Source organism: Dasypus novemcinctus, chromosome 8, assembly GCF_030445035.2.
Source record: "Dasypus novemcinctus isolate mDasNov1 chromosome 8, mDasNov1.1.hap2, whole genome shotgun sequence".
NCBI classification, from domain to species: domain Eukaryota; kingdom Metazoa; phylum Chordata; class Mammalia; order Cingulata; family Dasypodidae; genus Dasypus; species Dasypus novemcinctus.
This window is the reverse complement of record NC_080680.1, coordinates 121,344,431-121,366,597: the sequence shown is the minus strand read 5'-3', so window position 1 is coordinate 121,366,597 and position 22,167 is coordinate 121,344,431. Positions and strand designations below refer to the sequence as shown.

The following is a 22,167-nucleotide window of genomic DNA, read 5'->3' as shown; positions in this document are numbered from 1 at the left end:
TGTCTTTTTTTTTTTTTAAGATTTATTTATTTAATTTCCTCCCCTCCCCTGGTTGTCTGTTCTTTGGTGTCTATTTGCTGTGTCTTGTTTCTTTGTCCGCTTCTGTTGTCGTCAGTGGCACGGGAAGTGTGGGCGGCGCCATTCCTGGGCAGGCTGCTCTTTCTTTTCACGCTGGGCGGCTTTCCTCACGGGCGCACTCCTTGCATGTGGGGCTCCCCCACGCGGGGGACACCCTTGCGTGGCACGGCACTCCTTGCGTGCATCAGCACTGCACATGGCCAGCTCCACACGGGTCAAGGAGGCCCGGGGTTTGAACTGCGGACCTCCCATATGGTAGACGGACGCCCTAACCACTGGGCCAAAGTCCGTTCCCCTCTTTTGCTGTCTTTAAGTTCCCTGAGACCTTGTTCAATGTTTTCTATTCTTTCCTTCATCTGTTCTTTTGTATGTTCACTTTCAGAGGCCATTTCTTCAAGCTCACCAATCTTTCCTTCTGCCTCCTCGAATCTGCTATTATATGATTCCAATGTTTTCTTAATTTCATTTATTGCACCTTTCATTTCCATAAGGTCTGCTATTTTTCTTTGTATGCTTTCAAATTCTTCTTTGTGCTCATCCATTGTCTTCTTAATATCCTTAATCTGTTTAGCCATCTCATTGAATATATTAAGGAGATTTGTTTGAACATCTATGATTAGTTGTCTTATCTTCTTTATGTCATCTGGAGGCTTATCTTGTTCCTTTAACTGGGCTATAGCTTCCTGTTTCTTGGTGTGGATTGTAATTTTTGATTGGTGTCTTTGCATATGGCTTACTAGAGTATTTTTTCTGGGTACAGTTTTTCTCTTTAGTTTAGGGCTTCCTGCCCTTTCTCCTTTGCTGGTTGTGTGGTAGAAGCCAAGGATGTAGTTGGTGCTTTAAGCTGTGGAGCCTCAAGCTGCCTTCATTGCCCCAGGGACAGATGAAGCTTCTCTCAACTTTCTCCTTTGCCAGGGGTAGGGACAGAGTCACAGCTATGTGGAGTAATCCAAGTCATGCAGGCCTAGACAGTAGTTGCCCAGAGAGACTGATGAAGCTTCATGCTCCTTTCTCCCCTGCCTGGGGTGGGGATGGAGCTGCAGGTTTGGGCAGCAGTCTATGCAGTGCAGGTCCAAGATGACCGCAGTTGCCCCGGTAGACCTCCGATTTTCAGTCTGTGCCAGCCAAAGTTACCTGCAGTTACCTGGATAGGCTGGTGCCAGGCCCACCAGCCTCCTCCTTGTCAGAGATAGGGCTGCAGGCTGATCTGGGTGAAAGAAACCGGTTCCTACCATCACTGATTTTTGGTCTTGGCTTCCCCTCAGACTAGGGGCAGAGTAAAAATGGTGGCCACCAGCCTCTTTCTGACTTGCGCAGATTCACACCCCAGCTGTTCCTAGGGTTATACGTTAGCCAGCCAAGTCTATTAATCAGTAGTCAAAATCAGTGGCCAACCATCTCCTCCTCCCCAGTTTTTGGGAAATGGAGCTTCCAATTCCAGCCACAGAATAGCTCCTGGGGTGGCTTGTGCTGCCAGAGTAGGATAATCACCGGCCTCCATGGCTTGGCCGGTAATTTCCCAGAGAGTCTGGTGCAGGTCCCTGCAGGAGGTGGCACTGGGGCCTGGGCTAGAGCTGCAATCTGACCTGGATGGAAAGAAGCCGGGTCCCCACCAGCATTGGGATCCTCATTCCGCCCCACTTCCCCGTGTGCCAGGCATGGAGTTAAGATGGTGGCTCCCGGCCTCTTTCTGACTTGGACAAGCTCAAACTTTAGCTGTTCTCAGGATTATACTTTAGCCCGCTGAATTTACTCATTAGTAGCTGAAATTGGTGCCCAACCATCTCTTCCTCCCCCATTTTTGGGAAGTGGAGCTTTCAGTTCCAACTTCAGAACAGCTCCTGAGACGGCTTGTCCCTCTGGTGGAGGATGGGCCCGGCCTCCGATGCGTGGAGTGCTCTACTTACAAGTCTTTTCTGCCGATGGGCAGTCTCCTCCTTCCACTCCTTCAAGGATGTGGCAGGATGCTCTTCTGGCTTCCTGGAGCCCCCATACAGGTGCTTCAGCTAGCTCCAGAGAGCGCTGGGTTTCCTGTTTGTTTTTTTAACTGAAAACCATGAAGAAATAAAAATGCAAAAGACTTTAAATGCAGAGCCAGAAAAGGCTAGTTTGAAAAATATTATTTTTTATGCTTTTATTTTTGAGAAATTTCAAACCTATAGAAAAGATGCAAAAACAGTACAAAAATATCCATATAACCTTTACTTAGATTCACCATTCATTAAGATTTTGTCACTTTTGCTTAATTCTCCCTCTTTCTGCCCTCACATATGCACACATATCCACTATATATTTCCCCCAGAACCATTTGAGACTGGCCAGTGTCTTCAAAAACCCCTAAATATTTCAGCATGTTTCCTTTGTACAAGGATATTCTTCTTCATAATCAATATAACACTCAGGAAATTTAACATTACTACAATAATATCTAACATACAATGCAATTCAGGTTTCTCCAAGCATTCCAATTTATTCCTTTATTGCTCTGTGTGTGTGTGGGTTTTTTTGTTGTTGTCGTTGTTTTTTAAGATCTAGGATCCAATAAAGGATGACTCATTGCCTTTTGTTTCATTATCTCTTTGGTTTCCTTTCATCTAGAACAGTTCACGGTCTCCAGCCTTTTTAAAAATGTTTAATCTTTAAGAAGTCCAGATCAACTATGTATCATCTATTGCTACATAACAAACCACCCTCAACTTAGTGGCATTGGGTAGACCGATCAGGCAGGGCTCAGCTGGGATGGTTCATCTCTGCTCCATTGTTGGGAGGGCTTGCTTATGGGCTTGGACATGGTGTTGCCTGAGTTTGTAGTCATTTGGGAGCTTGGCTGGGGGTTGGCTGGTCAGTCCCTCCCTTTCATGCCTACAACTCAGCTCCAGAATGGTTGGGATGCTGTAACACCAGAACACCTGGGCCTTCTTTCTGCGGTCTCCATAGAGGAAGTCTTACAACCTCAGTGAGGAGTCCAGCCTCGTCCGCAAGGGGGCAGTGTTCCAAGAGGGCAGGACTGGAACCTGCAAGGTCTCTAGAGGCCAAGCCTGGAAGTCACACAGTGTCACTTCCCCCACAGCCTCAGGGCTGTGGCCATTTTTTACCTTTCACACTATATATGGATGATTCTGACCTAAATCAGTCCTCACTGTGGTGGTTGTAAAACATTGATTTCCAATATTTGTCATTCCTTCTACAGGTGTTAGCTGGCATTCCTTTGTAAAGAAAAGCTTTTGCTTATCTTCCTGCCACCTTGAAAAGTTTCTTTTTAGTGCCAGTGTGGATTTACGGATTTTAAAAAAGGTTATAGTCTCCTCTTGCTATTCATTTTGATTTTCAAATTGTCCCTAATTTGGCTAGTGAGAGCCTCTTCAGGCTGGTTGTTTGAAAAAAAGTATAGCTAACTTAAAAGTTACGAAAATTCACTTTAGCAAATCTTAATGACAGCCATGTTTTCTTAGCAGTTTAACTTCAAAATCTCAGTTGAAGCAGATTTTTGGAAAAAGATTCTCACCAGGGCTGATCTTTAATGTTGGTATCTCCAAGTTTTGCTTTGATTTTTAAGGCACATGCCTTCTAGAATGTTCCTATGGTTTGAAAAATGTATTTAATGCCTTTTCAATGGTTTCTTCCCTAATCCCCTTCCTTCCCCTCCCCTCCCCCCCCCAAACACATACACACACCACCACCTCCTTTTTAGGAGACTTTGGACATCTCAATCTCATCAATTTTTCAGGAACAAAATCCCTGGGGTCACTAGGAATGTTTTTGGCACCCCTAGAGGAAAGCTAAGCTTCTCAAGTCAGCATTTTCCTCTTCTGGACCATGCTCTGAGGTTCTCTGCCCCTGGAAGCTTGGTCTGAGCCTCCGTGTTGAGCGAGGCTGAGGTCCTTTCCCCTCTCTGAGCATACTGTTATCACAGTACTTCTCACAGGGTATTGTAATTGCTTATTTCTCTGCCTGCTCCACTGGACCATGAATTCATGGCAGGAATATGGTGGCATTTATTTAAATTCATTGCCTTGCTCAGTTCCTAGGCACACAGTAGATTTCCTATTCATTTTATTCTAAATTCTGCCACTTGTTAGCTAAAAGGCAGATCTTAGATATGTCAGTTATATTCTCTGGACCTACTTGGAATAGTAAAGAGTTTGTCCAAGGAAGCATGAGGGTAAATTGATGTTAGCAATTTCATGGAGGCTAGGGAGTTGCAAATGAAGGAAAAGTTGGTGTTAGAGTGGGGGTGGTCAGTTTTCTTTTCTTTTTACTTTTAAATTTTTCTTGTGGAATATTTCAACCAAATATAGAAGGAAAGCTTTAACAGTTATCAATATTTGACATTTCTTGTTACGTTTATCTTAGCTTCCCCAAAACACACCTTTTTTATGGCTGGAATTATTTTAAGTAGATTCCAGAAAGCATATAATTTCATCCATAAGTACATCAGTATGTATCTTTAACAGTTAAGTGATTAAGTGTTCAATGTATACCCCCCACACACTCACACATACATATACATATATAACCAGAATGCCATTATCATTTATCATTATCTGTTAAAAAGTTAATACCTAACTATCATTTAAAATCCAGTCCATGTTCAAATTTTCCTATCTAAAGAAATAGTCTAAATACAGCTGGTTTGTTTGAATCAGATTCTGAATATGGTTCACACCTGCATTTGGTTGATAAATTCTTTTAGTTTTTTTGATCTACAACAATTCCCTGTCCTTTTTTCACCCTATGCCAGTTCATTTGTCCTGTAGAATTTCCCACATTCTGAATTTTAATTGCTTCCATATGGTATCATTTAACTTGTTCCTCTCTCTCCTTTATTACTTGATTAAATTTGGGCTAAATGTCTTCCCCACCCCACCCCCCCCACGAGGTACTGGGGTCGGGGTTTGAACCTGGGACCTCATATGCAGGAAGCCAGCACTCAACCATTTTGTCACATTGGCTCCTCTGAGTTGATTTTTTCATTTGTTTGCTTATTGTTTTTGCTCTTAGGAGGTACCAGGGACTGAACCTGGGACCTCCTATGTGGGAAGCAGGCGCTCAACTGCTTGAACCACATCCACTCCCCAAATGTCTTGTTGACAAGAATACTTCATGAGTGGTGATGTGTACCTCCCCTTGCTTCAGATGGGAAGCATATGTCTGGCTAAGAATGACAGGTTGTTAGCTTGGCCCATCCATCGTGAAGCTCCCAGTGACCTCTCGCCAAATGTCTAAGGCAGGCCATTGATGTGCTGCTTAGATCTGTTGTTTCATTAGAGATTGCAAAATGGTGATTCACTAATTCTGCCATTCCTTCTGCATTTATTAACTAGAATTATTTGAGAGAAGAACGTTGCCTTATCAGCTACTTCATAACTCTGAAATGCAGTTAGTTCAGAAAAAGCAGGTTAATTTCAAAATTATGTTCCCCTTTTATTTATCAACTTTTGGCATAATGAGTTGGAGCACTGGCATTCTCCAAAGGTGACTGGTGTAGTTTGTTTTTATGTCTTAATCAACTTAAGTCATTATTCTTGCTGATATCCAAATGGTCACATTTTTGGCCAATGGGACTCCCTTCAAGTTAATTCCTAATTCTTTTAAGGCAAAATGGCTGGTTTTAGATGGACTCCATCATCAGTATCTTGATGCTTGTCTGTTGTTCTTAAAAATTAGAGGCTTGGAGAACAAAAAAAGCATAGGAGAGGTGGCCCTTCCCACCAAGGGAGACATGCACCTGGTCATAATGTACCTGAGAGATGAATTCTGTAGGAAGCTTCCTGTGGTTAAAAGGTGCAGGAAAAATACTGGGGTCACAAAATGCACAGGGATTCCAAACAATTCAATGGAATAAGACATTTTCCTGTCTGACCTTTTCTGACTCAGCGACTGGGGAGGAGGACAAGAGGACTCATGGGGGTTGTGGTTGAGTAATTTTTCATCACCCTAGGCGAGAGCCCAGAGATGGTTGTGGACAGATGGTGAGAATACCAGGCTATTAGGACAGTCCAGGTTCTCAACTTCTCAAGTTGCCATGTTTGTGATTGGGGCAAGCCCCTTCCCCTTTCTGGCCCCTAGTGCCACCATTTGTAAAAGGAGATGTCGGACTCAATCTCCAAATGTCCAGGTCCCTTCACCTCTGAGTGCATATAAATAAGTTACATGGCATTGTACACTTTTGAAAGTGGCCCTCAGACCTTAGGGATCACGGGGTTCAACCCTTGTTTTATTTATTTATTTTTTTTTAAAGATTTATTTATTTATTTAATTTCCCCCCCTCCCCTGGTTGTCTGTTCTTGGTGTCTATTTGCTGCGTCTTGTTTCTTTGTCCGCTTCTGTTGTCGTCAGCGGCACGGGAAGTGTGGGCGGCGCCATTCCTCGGCAGGCTGCTCTTTCATTTCACGCTGGGCGGCTTTTCCTCACGGGCGCACTCCTTGCGCGTGGGGCTCCCCCACGCGGGGGACACCCTTGCGTGGCACGGCACTCCTTGCGCGCATCAGCACTGCGCATGGCCAGCTCCACACGGGTCAAGGAGGCCCGGGGTTTGAACCGCGGACCTCCCATATAACCCTTGTTTTAAAGATGAAGAAACTGAGGGCCAGAAAGGAGCATGACTTATCCAAGGCCACAGGCATAGTGATGGAAATGGCAGCTCTTTGGGGGATGATTTCGTGTTGAGTCTGAAATCTTGATAGTATTTGCATTATTATATGGTCATCTATTATATTTGATTACACGGTGGTTTCTCTTGACAAAAGTTTGAGACAGTTGTTTAGCACAAGAGCTGCCTAACATAATTATGGGGAATAATCTGTTCTCTAACATTAAGCAGAAATGAAGAAATCAAAGTTCCACATAAATGTTCAATTTTTTTGTTGTTGTTGCTGTTATCAGACATGAACAGTCTGGCCAGGGCCCACAACAAAGGATCTGCTTCAAAATCTACTTTGAAGTAAATCCCCATTTCTGGATAAATTTCTGAATATCTTCCCAAGAACATCATAATCCAATATTAATGGAAAAGAAAGTACTATATTTCAGGCAAGGGAATCGAGTCAGGGATTCAGCTTAAGTGATTTGCTGACACTTCTGTTGTCGGAGTTGGTAATTATTGTTTTGAACTTCCTCTTACAGGTTAGCTACGGCCAGTAGAAAAATAGTGGAAAATGCAAAACAACGAAATTATAAAACCTGCCAAATACTTCTCAGAATTGGAAAAGAGCATCTTGCTTGCTTTAGTGGAAAAGTACAAATATGTGCTTGAATGCAAAAAAAGTGATGCACGAACTATTGCACTCAAGCAACGCACCTGGCAGGCACTTGCCCATGAATACAACTCACAGCCAAGTGTATCCCTCCGGGATTTCAAACAACTGAAGAAGTGCTGGGAGAACATCAAGGCGCGGACCAAAAAAATAATGGCCCATGAGAGGAGAGAGAAAGTGAAACGGAGCGTCAGTCCCCTTCTGAGCACCCATGTCCTGGGGAAGGAGAAGATTGCCAACATGCTGCCCGAGCAGCTCTACTTCCTGCAGAACCCTCCGGAAGAAGAGCCGGAGTACCACCCTGACGCTGCGGCTCAAGGTATTGGCACGTTCCCACCGAGTACCTGCTTGGAGTTTTCAGTTTTCAATCCTTAATTTTTTTATTCATTCAACAAATATTTATTGAGAAATCCTTACTTAATAGGCATTGCACTTGATCTGAGGCATCAGAGAGGCATAAATTCAGGAATGGTCCCTACACTCTAATAGTGGAGACAGACAAATACAATTAAAGAATATGATGGCTGTGGGCAGTCCCCCAGTGGGATAAGTGCTCTGAGCAGTGCCCTTAGTTTGCTACAAAAAGGGGAATTCTTTCTTTATTGGCGGGGGGGGGGGGGGGGGGGGGTTTGAGGAGGAGAAAGCCATTAGGTATTTTGGACTGAATTATTGAAACAGTTCAGCGGTGTCACCCCTAAGACGTGGTTCCTCCTTTTATCTATAATAAAAGGTCCAGTGTAATTCCTCACCACCTGCTTACCCGGGGGAAATCTTGGATTAAAGGTTAAAGTACCATCCCTGAACAAATCCAAGAGAATATTATTATTAATTTTTAGTTAACTTAAGGGCTAAAATGCTTCATTTTTGAAGGACTTTACAAAAGGAAAATCAAATTTGATTTTCCTAATTCAAACTCTTGGATTATATATGACATTCATACCATTTAATATACAAAAACAAAAGTGCTTGTTTATATACTTGTGCGTTCTCTCTTAGAGACTTCATTTTTACTTAAGAATAAGGAAAACTAAGGGACTGTGTTAATGTAGTTGCTCCATGTGAAGACTTTGGTTGCTTATTTCAAACTACCTCAAATATGTTACAGAGAATTTCTGTTCGATGAGGATTTATAGTCATTCAGTCCATCTTATTCTTTTCAAAAATATTTTTGAGAGCCTATTATGTGCAATACATTGTGTTAAGCTACTCATAAAGTCAGATTTTAAAAAGCGAAATCTTTCAAACATAAAAAAGTAAAGAGACTAATATAACAAACACCCATTTAGCACTTTTCCAGATTGCAGCCCAGCACTTCTACTCATTATAATATTGGGAGCCACAATCTTGGTTTGTGGCCCTCCAGGGATTTTGAGAAATTCTGGGAAAAATTAATTTTAATTTTAATATGCTTCATTTGAAAAGAGAAAAACGTCACACATAACTCTTGGGAAAGAAAGACACTCATGTAATCAAGCACATAATGAGAATATGGTATAGCCTTAAAAGGTTGGAATTAAGGGACTATTGGCATGTCTCTAAGCAAGGGAAAGGTAAAAATGCCTATAAATAAATTGTCAGATAAGTCCTACCTACTTCAAGACAGGAAGTGGACAGTTTTATATGAAGGTTCATTGCAGTTTACAAAAGATACACCTTGAGGCAGAGGAAGGTTCCAGGGAAGCCCTGCTTAAAACTTACCCAGGGAAATCTGATTCTTGGCTTGCAGAATGAGAAATTCACTTGGTGTCCCCAGAGTAGAGCAAGCTCCAAAGGGACCAAATGCTGTTAATTAGAAGTCACACAAAACTGTTGAAACCCAAGAATAGCAGTTTTATCCATGTCGAATAAAAAATATAATTACCAAGTAAACTGAATGCTTACATTTTTGAGTAGTTCATTTTTGTTCTGTTAGGCACATCATCCTGGGAACCCAAACTGTGATAGAAAGTATGCTTCTTGACCACCTTACCAAGGTTAAGTCCGGATTCAGCTGGGTCATCGTGGCAGCTGATGTCACGAGCCTCACGCATCCTTTTTCACTGTAGGAATCCTGTATCTGGGTTTTGATTCTTGAGTTCCCCAGCCAAGGTCCCTCCCAGTAGAAAGTTGATACCAGGACTGTCAACTCTCCCTTTCAACCTCCTCTTTGCTGCTTTTGTGGTGGGTGGACCCCACTGCTCGCTGACAGTGCTCTTGCTTTGGAGATGTTCACAGCTCCAGCTGGCCACTGTCCACCTTGCTGGCCATTCAGAGAAGAGAGAGAGAGTGATGGAGGGGGTGCGTCGAGGGAGATGACTTAGAGCTGAGGTTGGGCGCTGCTTTTCAAATTCCTTATGTTCTCTGGGGGAGATATTGCTGAGCAAGAGGCTGGTGTGAACTGCTTTCAGTTCATGTTGCTACTCTGATCCAGGTTGTTGTGTATTGATTTCTCAAAGGGTTATTCTTAGGGGATGGTCTTATTTCCTGATTTGCAAATTCTGTGGTGGGATATACAAAATTCATCCAAGTTTTTTTTCTTCCCTTCTTTCCTCCCTCCCTCCCTCCCTTCCTTCCATATTCTGGGGTAAGGTATACCAAGTTCATCCAAGTTTCTTTTCTTTCCTCCTTCCCTCCCTCCAGAAAGGATGTAATCAATTTGTTCATGAGCATATTTATAAATTTCCAGCAAGAAGGAAATAAATATAGATTCCTGGTATCCTTCCCTAGTGATATTTGCTAGAGTCTCACTTGTATGGAGATTTATTTTAAATTGTAAGGGATTTATTTTAAACTGGGTGTTTGTGCATATACAACACCTGAGGCTTCTCTTTTTTCCCCTGGTGCTTATCAAAGGATAGCTCCTGCTTCCAGGTTAAATCTGGAGGGTGGTGGAGAACCATGGGGAAGTATGTTCAAAATAATCTGTTAGTACTAGGAGCTAAGGTATTGAAACACTTTCTATGTATTACAACAGCTTTGAGGTTATCTCACCCATTTTTTATTTCTATTTGCTTTCAAGAAAGAAAGAAAAGGCTAGAGTGGTCACTCATCTCTTGTGGGTCTTGGTGGGAAACAGGTTGAAAACTTGCTCTAGGGTTTATGGTCCTTGTTTTTGGACTCTGTGTGTGGGTTTTACTTTTGTATCTCTAACACTATATTACTAATTCAGTAGCCACAAGCCATGTAAGGCTAACATGTGAAATGTGGCTAGACTGAATTGAAACGTGCTGTAAGTGTATTTCAAAGACTTAGTACCCCCCAAGTCTAATATATATATATTTATATTGATTGGTTGTTGAAATATTTTAAATATTTTAGACCAATTTCACCTGTTTCTTTTTACTTTTTTTTTCAGTGTGGCTACTAGAAAATTTAAAATTATATCTGAAGCCTGAGTTATATTTCTATTGGACACCTCTGGTGTGTAACACCTTGTAGAGTGCCTGATACAGAAAGGTACTCAGATTTCATGCAATTTGTTCTAAAAATGTTAATAGGATGGAGCCCAGTGGTATTTCACTAGAGACCTCCCTCCAACTATTTTTTGTGTGAGATGGTTCTATTGTGTCATCTTGATTATTATCTCCTATATATTCTCAGCTTTGTCAATGGCTTTTTAAAAATATACATCTGGATTTGAACACAGTACACTTTTAAAATTTAACACTTAAGAATTTATTTGCAAAAATACCTAACAGTATTTCCCCCTAAATATGTGAAAATAATTTAAATATCCCACAGATCTAGGATCTATGATGATTTGGCTTTGACACTTATCTTCTGTTATCTTTGGGGAATACAGTTGGCAGGGCAAAGTAACAGAGCCAACAAAATTTGCTAGAAGTGATTGAGAGGGTAGAAAGGATGAATGAAGATCAAACACATTTAAGGAAACCAAGCTTTCAAGTAATGCTGCAGTGTTCTGTGAGAAGTTATATTTAATTTCATCTGCTATCATTTCTGTACTACAAAGCTATAACTGGACAACTTGAACATGGGCACAAATTAATAAGCTTTCTTCATAAATTCCATCATCATCACTGCTTAATTGAATCCTGTTCTTCTGGGGTGGTAACTCAGGCGCGGGAGGCTGGGCTATATTTCCAGGTGTGGTGTACAGCATTATGGGCCCATATATAGCCCCTCTTTCATGTTCACTGTTTATTCCCTTTATATCCCCACTCCGTACCATTCTCTCTCCTGCACCCTAATCATGTGCTTTTGTCTTTTTTCTCTTGTTCTTAGAAAACATATCTTGGTGTTTCGTGTGCACATATTTTAAATTTACAGATATAAAACTTATGCTATAGATGTAGTAGTCAGCCAAAGGAGTGCTGATGCAAAATACCAGAAATCTGTTGACTTTTAAAAAAATTTCTCCCCACCCCATTCCCCATTGTATGTTCTCTGTGTCCACTTGCTGTGTGTTCTGTGTCTGCTTGTATTCTCATTAGGCGGCTCTTGGAACCAATCTTGGGACCTTCCAGAGTGGGAGAGAGGAGATTACTCTCTTCACCACCTCAGCTCTCCTGTTTTTCTATGTGTTCTTATTTTCTTTCCTCTGTGTCTCTTGTGTCATCTTGCTGCACTAGCTCTCCGCGTTAGCCGGCACTTCTGTGGGGTGGCTTTTTCCTGCACAAGGTGGTATTCCCGTGCATGGTGGCTCTCCTGCATGGGGCCGCATTCCCGTATGGGCCGGCACTCTTCGTGGGCCAGCTCACCGTTTGGGTCAGCTTACCCTCACCAGGAGGCCCTGGGCATTGAACCCTGAACCTCCTATATGGTAGGAGCCCAGTTGGTTGAGCCACATCCGTTTCCCTGTTGGCTTTTATAAAGGGTATTTATTTGGGGTAGGAGCTTACAGTTACCAGGCCATAAAGAATGGGTTACTTCCCTCACCAAAGTCTATTTGCATGTGTTGAAGCAAGATGGCTGCCAATGGCTGCTGGGGTTCAGGCTTCCTGTGTTCCTCTTTTCCCAGGTCTTCCTTCTCTCCGGGCTCAGGTCTTCTGTTTTCTCCACAAGGTCATCTGTAGACTATCAGGCAAACACCTCTGTCTCTCTCTCTCTGGGGTTTCTGCCATGTCTAAGGAGCCGTCTCTATTCCTCTGTGTTCTTCTCCTGGCTCAGGTCCTCTCTTCCTGGGGCTTGCTTCTCTTTCCTCTCTGTGTTTACTTCCCAGGGCACCAGCTCAAGACTCCAGCATCAAACTCCAAATCAAAACTCCAACATCAAAACCTTCATTGCTCTTCTTTTATTTGTGAGTTCCCACCCACCAAGAGGTGGGAACTCAATACCCTACTGGTGTGGCCCAGTCAAAGCCCTAATCATAATTTAATCATGCCCAGGTGCAGACCAGTTTACATACATAATCCAGTATCTATTTTTGGAATTTATAACTATATCAAACTGCTACAGATGTCATTCTTTTTTTTTTTCTTTTATTTTTTCACTTAGAATAATGTTTTTAAGATCTATTCATTGGGAAGTGGAGGTGACTCAAGCAGTTGAGCTCCTGTCTGCTATGTGGGAGGTTCAGGTTTGGATTCCCAGGGCCTCCTGGTGAAGGCGAGCTGGCTCACGTGGAACTCGCACGGTGGCCCACACGGTGAACTCGTCTGAGCAGAGTGTGGCCCGCACAGGAGTGCTGGCCCACATGGCAAGCTGGCCTGAGTGGAGAGCTGGCACAGCAAGATGACACAAGAAGAGACACAGATGGGATGTGGCTGTGGCTTAATCAGATGAGTTCCTGTCTACCATATGGGAGGCCCTCGGTTCATGTTCTGGGGCCTCCTTGTGAAGGCAGGCTTGCTTGCAGATGCCACGGAACACCGCCTGGCCTGCAGATGCTGCGGAGCACTGACTCAGCAAGGTGACGCAACATAAAAAAAAGAAGGGAGACAAGGGAGAATACAGAAGAGCCCTCAGCGAATGGACACAGCAAGCCGCAGGGGGGAAGGAAATAATAAATACAGACACAGAAGAATGCACAGCAAATGGACATAGCAGACACACTCAAAAAGCCACAAAGGGAAAGAGGAGAGATAAGAGCTGCAGCAGACCAGGGAGCTGAGGTGGTGCAAGAGAATGAGCACCTCTCTCCCACCTGGAAGATCCCAGGATCGTTTCCTGGTGCCATCTAAAGAAAAGATAAGCAGACACAGAAGAAAGCACAGCAAATGGACACAGAGAGCAAACAACGAGAGGTGGTAGAGAAATCAATAAATCTAAAAAAAAAAAAAGATTCCTATTACAGCTTGTATATCTATTTTAGTTAATACATAATATTCTTTTTTTTTTTTAAGATTTAATTTATCCCTTCTTCCCCAGATGATTCTCTCACCTCTCTGCTTATTGTTTGCTTGCCTTCTCCAGGAGGTACTGGGAACTGAACCCAGGACCTCTCACATGGGAGGCGAGTGCACAACGACCTGAACTGCATCCGCTCCCCACGGGCATCTGCTGGCTTTTGGCATCTGCTCGTTGTGGCTGTATAGCGTCTTCCTCCTTGTGGCGGGTGTGGTGTCCGCTTGTCGTCTTTAGGAGGCACTGGGACCCAAACCCAGGACCTCCCATTGGTAGGCACGTGCCTACCAGGCTGACCCACATCTCTTTCCCCATAATATTCTTTAGGATGCATCTATTACATCATAGTTACCCATTTTCCCAGTCAGTCCTATTTCTTGTTCTTTCGAAAACAGCTAGGGTTTGACTAGGCACAGGCTCCGTTCCCTCCTTTTCCTGGCATAGTAGACCTTTCCTGCTGATGATAAACTCACTGAAATTGCTCAAGCGAAAGAACAGCCCTTGACTGTGTTCTCTGGTCCTAGGAAAGTACTTAGGCCTTTTTACCCTTTTTGCACAAGATTGAGTCGTCTCCCTCAGGAAGCTTCGTTTTCCTTGGGAGAGCAATTATGTGGTGCGTGTTTGCAGCAGGTTGCCATTCCCAGGGTAGTCTTTCCAATTAGAAGAAGATTCTCCCCATCACACACTAGGCACCACTCACTGGAGCGAATATTTGTATGACACTTAACTGGCTACCATCAGGCTTTTCGAGTTCCGGGAAATGCCACAATGAAACCCTTTACCCAGTTTCTGCCAGTCTTAAGAAGACTGGCTTTTTTTTTTTTTCTTTTAAATTTGTATGTAAATACTTTTAAATGAGAAAGAACTGTAAACCATAAAGAATAGCTTTAAGTAGAGCCATTTCTCTGTTCTCAGACATGAACATGTTGTCTTAGTGGTCAAGTTCCAGAGAGAAAATTGAAGCTCAAAATGTGCAGTGTAGATCCGTGTTCTTAATTATAGATGGCTTTGTCATGGGTCCACGTTGGAGGCAGCGTTTTAAGACAGAAAAGTGATGAGCTGAGTAAGTGGCATAGTCGGAGACCAGTACAGCCATGGTTGAGTTTGGATTTTGGAGTCAGACAGATAGGGGTGTGAATCTGGGTTCTTTCAACTTGGGAAATGACTGTGGGTCACTGAGTTGTTTTCTGTAATATTAATACTACCTCCCTCAGAGGGTGGTTGTGATGCTGCAAAGCACCAGCCTCCAGCCTGGTTAGCTACTCGGAAAAGAGTAGCTGCTCTCAGTCTCATCATCTCAGCAGCAGCCTTAGGCCCTAAAGCCTAGAATTGCTGGGATGAAGGTGAGTGATGTTAGAAATTGGGAGAGAGGTGGCGGACTTGGCCCAGTGGTTAGGGCATCTGCCTCCCACATGGGAGGTCCGCGGTTCAAACCCCGGGCCTCCTTGACCCGTGTGGAGCTGGCCCACGCACAGTGCTGGTGCGCGCAAGGAGTGCCCTGCCACGCAGGGGTGTCACTCGCGTAGGGGAGCCCCATGCGCAAGGAGTGCGCCCCGTAAGGAGAGCCGCCCAGCGCGAAAGAAAGTGCAGCCTGCCCAGGAATGGCGCCGCACACACGGAGAGCTGACACAACAAGATGACCCAACAAAAAGAAACACAGATTCCCGTGCTGCTGACGACAACAGAAGCGGGCAAAGAAGACGCAGCAAATAGACACACACAGAGAACAGACAACCGGGGTGGTGGGGGGAAGGGGAGAGAAATAAATAAATAAATAAATAAATTTTTAAAAAAAGAAAAAGAAAGAAATCGGAAGAGAGCAGCTTTGTGAATGGATGAACTTTAAAGACTCAGGAGAGTGTCCTGAACTACCCCCAGAATGAAAGCAAAGAGAAAAGAGGCTGAAGGTACCAAAAATGCCCCAGGTGCTCAGTCTTCGAAGAAAAACGCTTTCAGATCTTGGGCTAGAAAGGAAAGGGGCGAGTTGATCCTGTCTGTAGTTGATGTTCACGTTTCCCAGATGTCTGTGCTGTGCCTCAGTTTACCTGCTCAGAGCGCTGTTCCCTTTATATTGCTGTGCTGCTGAGGCGGGGGGAGGGGGGGTGTCCCTGCACCCCGGGGCCCAGCACGGACCAGGCCCTGTGCTGGGTTCTTCCTGAGGACGACAGGAGATGGCCTCTGCCTTCCAAGCACACAGAGGCAGCTAACTCACCGCAATGAGGCAGCTCCCAGCACTGCCCAGAGGTGGCCCTAGGCTGAGGGAGCAGGAAGGAAGGGCTCTAACTGAGACCAGAGCCGTCAGGGTGGGGAAGAGTCCTGGGGAGCCACTTTCATTATCTCTGGCTGGCACAGAGATGCTTTTATAAGCCTTCTATTCCAAAAGTAAGGTTTTACCTTTTCTTTCCTCTTAATTAGGGACTGGTTATTGTTACCTGACCCCTTAGAGGGAAATAATCCAAAGAGAAGCCATTTTCCTTTTATTAACAGAGTTTTATGAATTACTTCCCCAAGTAGCCATTAACATTCCGACATCCCACCTTCCAGAATAATGGAGGGGATGTAATGAAGTCATCAGCTCTGTTAATAAATTGACATATTTTTCTCCAAGGAGGAGAGTCTCATTATTGGAATAGTAGAGCTCCTCCCAGAAAGCAGGGAGACTTGCTGGGTTATGGAGTTAGTGGTTTCCTTATTGGAACTTCCCATTGATACCAATGTCATTGCACTACAAAAACATCACAGAACTATGACACTTCCCCAAAGCGCCAGGCATCCTTTTTCTATCCACATGCTCTTCTCATTGTGTTCAAGGCTTTAGCTGATAAATATTTACTAGGTGTCCACGGCGTACCAGGCAAAATGCTTGGTACCCCAGGATAAAAACAGAACAAAAAAACAACCACCACTGAGTAAGGCATGGTCTCAAAATAATTCTCGTATTGTTAAGTGGTGTAAGAGAGGAGACGGAGAAAGGAGAGAGCTGACATTTCACAGAGGGAGTGAAATGAAGCAGGAGTTAGGTGGGAGGTTGAAAAGGGGAGTCTGGAGTGAGGATGTGTGTTTGGTTCGGGGGGGTGGGGGGTGGGATGTGTGTGTGACACATAGCCCAATTCCAGGCTGAGGGACCAGCGAGACCCAGAGTTATAAGATGAAATGTGAGTAGTTTGTGGTAGGACTGAAGATTGTAGAGGGTGTTTATGAAGAATGAGGCAAGAAAGATGAAGAAAGGTTGGGACCAGATTATGAGGGTCCCTGAGAGTAGACTCCTTAGGGTAAGGGGAGAACCAAAGAAGAATACTAAAAGGTAAGGGGGTGAGTGGAACAGGAGCCTTGAGAAGAGGCAATCAGAGAAGAGGCTCTAGAAACACTAGATGAAAGCCATGGCCCAGAAGCTAATGGCAGGAAGAAATTTCAGGAATGCTTGTCAGGTGCTAGGAAGAGGTTAAATAAGGGGGGCATTGAAAAGCGTTCTCGGGTCCTGAATATTGTTCCCAGATGGCAGTGCTGGAGGTAGCAGCCAGAAGGCAGGAGACTGATGAGAAATGTGCACTGAGGAAGCGAGGCTGGGAGCGTAGGTTCTTCAAGGAGGACATTTGTAAGATGGCCATCCAGGGAAAGAGCTGCAGTCTGTGACCAGGAACTAAGCAATGATGCTTTAGTAGAGATGGAGCTCAAGTTTTTGCTCGTAGCTGAGTGGGAACCTGACAGGGTGTTCAGACTGGTGGAGAACTTAACCTGAAACCCACACCAATGGTTTGAGCTGCTGGGCACACTTCCATTGAGAACTTCCATGAACACAGCAAGGTCTCTGATGGTCAATAAGCCCCATCTATAGCCACCACTCCTGCCGTGCCGAGAAATGCCATAACAAAACCCTTTACTATTATTTCTGAAGGAAAAATTGCTTTCCATCTATGGGTCCTTAAAAAGTCAGGTGTGGCAAGGGTCACCCGCTGACACGAAGGCCAAAGCAGACAAGATTTGAGGTCCATCCTGTGCAGGGGCCAGGCAGGGGCTGGTGTGTGCTACTGGATTATTTCCTGTTGTCTGTAAAATCTTTGAACATATGTTTTCTGCTCCTGTTTTTCAGAATCATTTGCTGTTGCAAATAGAGAACTGTGCGATGATGAGAAAGAGTTCATACATTTTCCAGGATGTGAGGGGACCTCCCAACCCGAACCCTCGTGTTCGGCTGTCAGAATAACAGCCAGTAAAAACTACAGGAGCAAAACTTCTCAGGAAGGCGCTTTAAAAAAGATGCACGAGGAGGAGCATCATCAGCAAATGTCCATCTTACAGCTGCAGCTGATACAAATGAACGAGGTACACGTGGCCAAGATCCAGCAGATCGAGCGGGAGTGTGAGATGGCAGAGGAGGAACACAGGATAAAGATGGAAGTGCTCAATAAAAAGAAGATGTATTGGGAAAGAAAGCTGCAAACTTTTACCAAGGAATGGCCTGTTTCCTCATTTAACCGGCCCTTTCCCAATTCACCCTGAGACTGGGGGTGGGTGGGGGAGTGGCCTCCTTGTACTAATCTGTGCTGGCAAAGGAAGTCTGGGACCTGGAGATGTGGTCAGTACCGTGTAACAGAGCTACAACTAGGAGAATTAGAGTGGTAGTAGTCATTTATTTAAGAATACATTCAGGTCAACAGCAGTACCCTCTCTACCCCCTAAGTGGCAACGAAGCTGTTAGAGTCCTCTCAAAATTATCACATTGAGTGCTATACTTCTGAATGTAACGTCTCTTTAATTAGAATTCATACAAGACCATGTGTGAGTGTTGTCGTTGTATTTTTAGTTTTTAATCAGATGCAAGTGTGACTATAAAGGAATGTGGCTGATTCTTTTTTCTTAAGTCAGCACAACTTTTCTATCCAAACAAATGCCGTCCCACTGAAGGTAGCTGTCCTGGAAGGCCAAGTGTTTCTGCACTTGTCCTTGTTGTTGTTCAGAACTTGCTAGAAGTCTCTAGGGAGCCTCCCTGAGAATTGCGGCACTTTTTTTAAAAAAAATTCTCAGTGTCGTCCTTTGAGTGTGGGTTTTGTTTGTGTTTTGGAACAGCCCAGAATTTAGAAGGATATTTTTTAATGTAGCTCATAAACTGCCATTGAAAGCCTTTTCTCAAAGAGGAGTTCCAAATATAATAGCTCCAATGATGGTAGCTTTGTTGGAACTAGCTATGTAATGACTGAGGGGGAAATGTTCATTTAGATTTAAGCATTCTGTTATGTTTGTTTTATTAAAAAAAAGACAATTTTATAGTCACACTGTGTGTGTGTTTCTTAAAGTGCTGCCTTCCCAGCTGTGCTCCAGCTTTTGCCTTCCCTCTGTAGTCTTCCATCTTTGTTGGTTTTTGTCTTTACCACCTGAGCAAGGGCCCTGTGCTCACCATGCTTATGAAATGCTCTGTAGTTTGGACTACACAGTTAGCTCTGGGCTTTTAAACACACATTCTGGATGTACTTGGAACTCTGGATGGATAAATGGGTACTCTGAGTTATGACATGGCTTCTCTTGTAGCCCAGAGCTTAGGGATAACAGTCGCCTGAAGAAGCAAAGTGACATTCCCACACCAAGGCAGATCAGTCATTTCTGAGAACGAAACTTCAAGGCCATGTGGGACTAGGATTCAGGGTTGGATTCTCAGCTTAGCTCTGCCTCAAGTTGCTCTGTAACCTTGGGCACTTCCTAATCCTCAGCCTTGGCGTCCCCTGTCCATGAGATGGAGGAGTTGGCTAGATGGTGTTCAGAGTCGGCCACAACTCCTCGACCATGCTGGGGTTGGACTCGTCTTGAGTGGGCCTTGCTTATGTCCTAATTGTCCAGAGGGCGTGGGTTGGCGGGAAACGATGGTTTACTGCATTGGCTAAGCTTACCTCCTTCGTGATTTTGGAATTTGGACCCAGGAACTGTAAGCTCAGAAAGGTTACAGATAGCCTCCTCGTTTATGCATTGCATACATCTCAAACAGCAGTCGGTTTGTTTTATATGCCAACACATTTTAAATACCTTCAGAGGAACTGGCTATTTGAGGGCACTCTGGGAAGACTAGAGAGGAAGGACCCTTTGGTGAGGTTTTGTGTTCTTTAGTTTTTGCCAAATGGGACCTTTAGCGAATGAGGTGTCTGGATAAAGTCCCAAGCTTCTGTGGTCTGTGGAAGACAGCACAGGCCTCTCTCTGACCTTCCATCCCATCCTCTTAGGGTGAGGACAGGGCATGGCAGGCACTGTACACAGGTGCTATACACAGGTGCTGCAGGCCCTCTTCACAGGTGGGACCTGAGAAGAGTTTGCCTTCGCTTCACCTGTCCATCCATCTGGAGCTCTCCTTAATAGGCAGGTTCTGATTCAGTATTCTGGAGAGGGCCCGGAGAGTTTGTGTTTCTTACGAGCTCCCAGGTGACACCAGTTCTGCTTCTCTGGTGACCATACTTGTGAGTAGCAAGGGTTTAGAGGACTTTGTGACTTTTTACTTAGCATTCTCAAAAAAAAAAAAAAAATTGGATTAGGTACCTCATTGTGTCCAGTGGTGAGCTGGATATTATCTCTCATTCAGAACCTACAACTTAATTGCACAGGCAACAATTTGGAACCACCCAGAAAAGGCTCACACATAGTCGTAGAGTTTAATGGAACTATAAAAGCATTGAACTAATCCCCAACCGGACACATAAAGGATAATGAAGCCAGCAGCTTAAAGCACTTTGATCTGATGTGATGGCTATTTATGTGTTTATAACAGTTGTTTTCACCTTAGCTGTGCATTAGGAAGTGTTTTATAAATACTCAGTGCTGGGTCCCACTCCCAGAGTATTCTGATTCAGGTTAGGGCCTGGTTCTCTTATCTTCTCAGAAGCTTTATTGGGGATCACGATGCTTTATTAGGGTTGAGAACTACTGGTAGAGAGGGTGTGTTAGTCGGTCAAAGGGGTGCTGATGCAAAGTGCCAGTAATTTGTTGGCTTTTATAAAGGGTATTTATTAGGGATAAAAGCTTACGCTTACAAGGCTCTAAAACGTCCAACTCAAGCTTGCTTTCTCACCAAAGTCATTTGCCACATGGTGAAGCAAGATGGTCACTGATCTCTGCCTGATCTCCTTCCTGGGCTTCCTCTTCCTCTGGAGGCTCTGTGGGCCCCGCTTCTTCCCGATCCCAGCTGCAGGCTGGCACAGGGCTTGCTTCTCAGGGCCTCCTATATTCGTCTTGACTCTCTTCCCAAGGTCAGATGCAAACTATCAGGTGAGTGGCTTACCTCTCTTCCCCAGGGCCTTAGCTGTTTGAACCTTCTCCTGTCATGTGACAGAATCAAAATGACAGAGTTCTTCTGGAGTGTCCGTTTATATCAGCCCACCAAGGGGGCAGGGACTCAACCTGAGTCACACCTTACTGATGGGGTCTAATCAAAGCCCTAATCCTAACGGGTAATTTAATCAAGGTCTCCTCTACTGAATCCAATATAATCAAAGGGTATCACACCCAAAAGAATAGATTCATTTACAAACATAATCTTTCTCTTTTTAAGATTTAAAAATAATCTTAAACCGCCACAGAGCATCACAGATGCCTCTTATTTATCCTTATCATCCCATGAGGTTGGGCGCAAATGAGGAAATGATGCTCAGAGAAGAACAAACTGGCTGCAGTCCTGTAGTTAGTGAACGGCAAAGCAGAACCTCAAAACCCAGGTCTCCTGACTCCAAAACCTATAGTCACCTGCCTGCTCCCACCCCACCCCTGGAAGCAGTAGCATGGATTTGCTTTATCCTGAGAGCCAGGTCATGTCTTCAGGGTGCTTGATGCAGTGTCTCCTTCATGAACAGGTGCAACCCAATTCACTTAACTTTTGAGCAGTTTCTTACCTGAGGTGGAAATGCAATAACTACTTATTGGTAGGTGCTTTAGGGGATAGATTAATATTAAGATACAGTTCACCTGCCCATTCACAGATAAAGCCCAGTAGGGAGGTACGGCTTGTGTGCAGCTGTCACATGCATGATTGGGGCAAGTCTTCAGGTGCATTTGTAGCTCAGAACAGAAAGCCTTGAAGGAAGGCTTCACAGAGGAGGTGGCATTTGAGCTAAGTCTTAGAGTTAGCATTTTGCAGGTGGAGGTTAGGAGAGGACCTTCACCAGACATAAGGCCCCATTGAAGAGTCAAGTTGGTGAGACACATAATTGGGAGACAGAGAAAGAGTGGGGGGATTTTTCCAGATTGAACAGTAAAGGATCAGAACTGTGCTCCAGGAGGAAGAGGAGGAAGTGGAGATAAAAGGAGAGAAGACTGGGTTCAGGGAGAAGGGGTAGGAGGGTTTGGCTCCAAGTAGGGTGAGATGATAATGACAACCCTGACGGACCCAGTGTGGCTTGGTAGGGTTCAGCCGTTGGTTGTTTTGCTGGAGAGGAGGGGTACGGTTTTGAAGCCAGATGCCAGAAAGGAGGCTGCTGCCAAGTGAAGGAGAGGAAGAAAGAATGCCTCTGGATGCTACCTGCCTGATGCCAACGCCACCACCCATCTCCTCGGTGGCTCACGCATCATTGCACAG

General features: G+C 44.3%; 1 protein-coding gene across 2 annotated transcripts in view; it reads left to right on the top strand.

The window, feature by feature from the left end:
- The window catches only part of MSANTD3 (Myb/SANT DNA binding domain containing 3), a 31,701-nt gene extending 13,461 nt beyond the window's left edge, over positions 1–18,240 (top strand). For both annotated transcript variants that reach the window (XM_058302605.2, XM_058302607.2), the window contains 2 exons: positions 7,204–7,653; positions 17,710–18,240. In XM_058302605.2, coding sequence (XP_058158588.1) covers positions 7,236–7,653; positions 17,710–18,119 — 828 coding nt within the window. In that variant the 5' untranslated portion in view covers positions 7,204–7,235 and the 3' untranslated portion in view covers positions 18,120–18,240. The remainder of the gene's footprint in view (positions 1–7,203; positions 7,654–17,709) is intronic.
- The last annotated feature ends 3,927 nt before the right edge of the window (positions 18,241–22,167 follow it).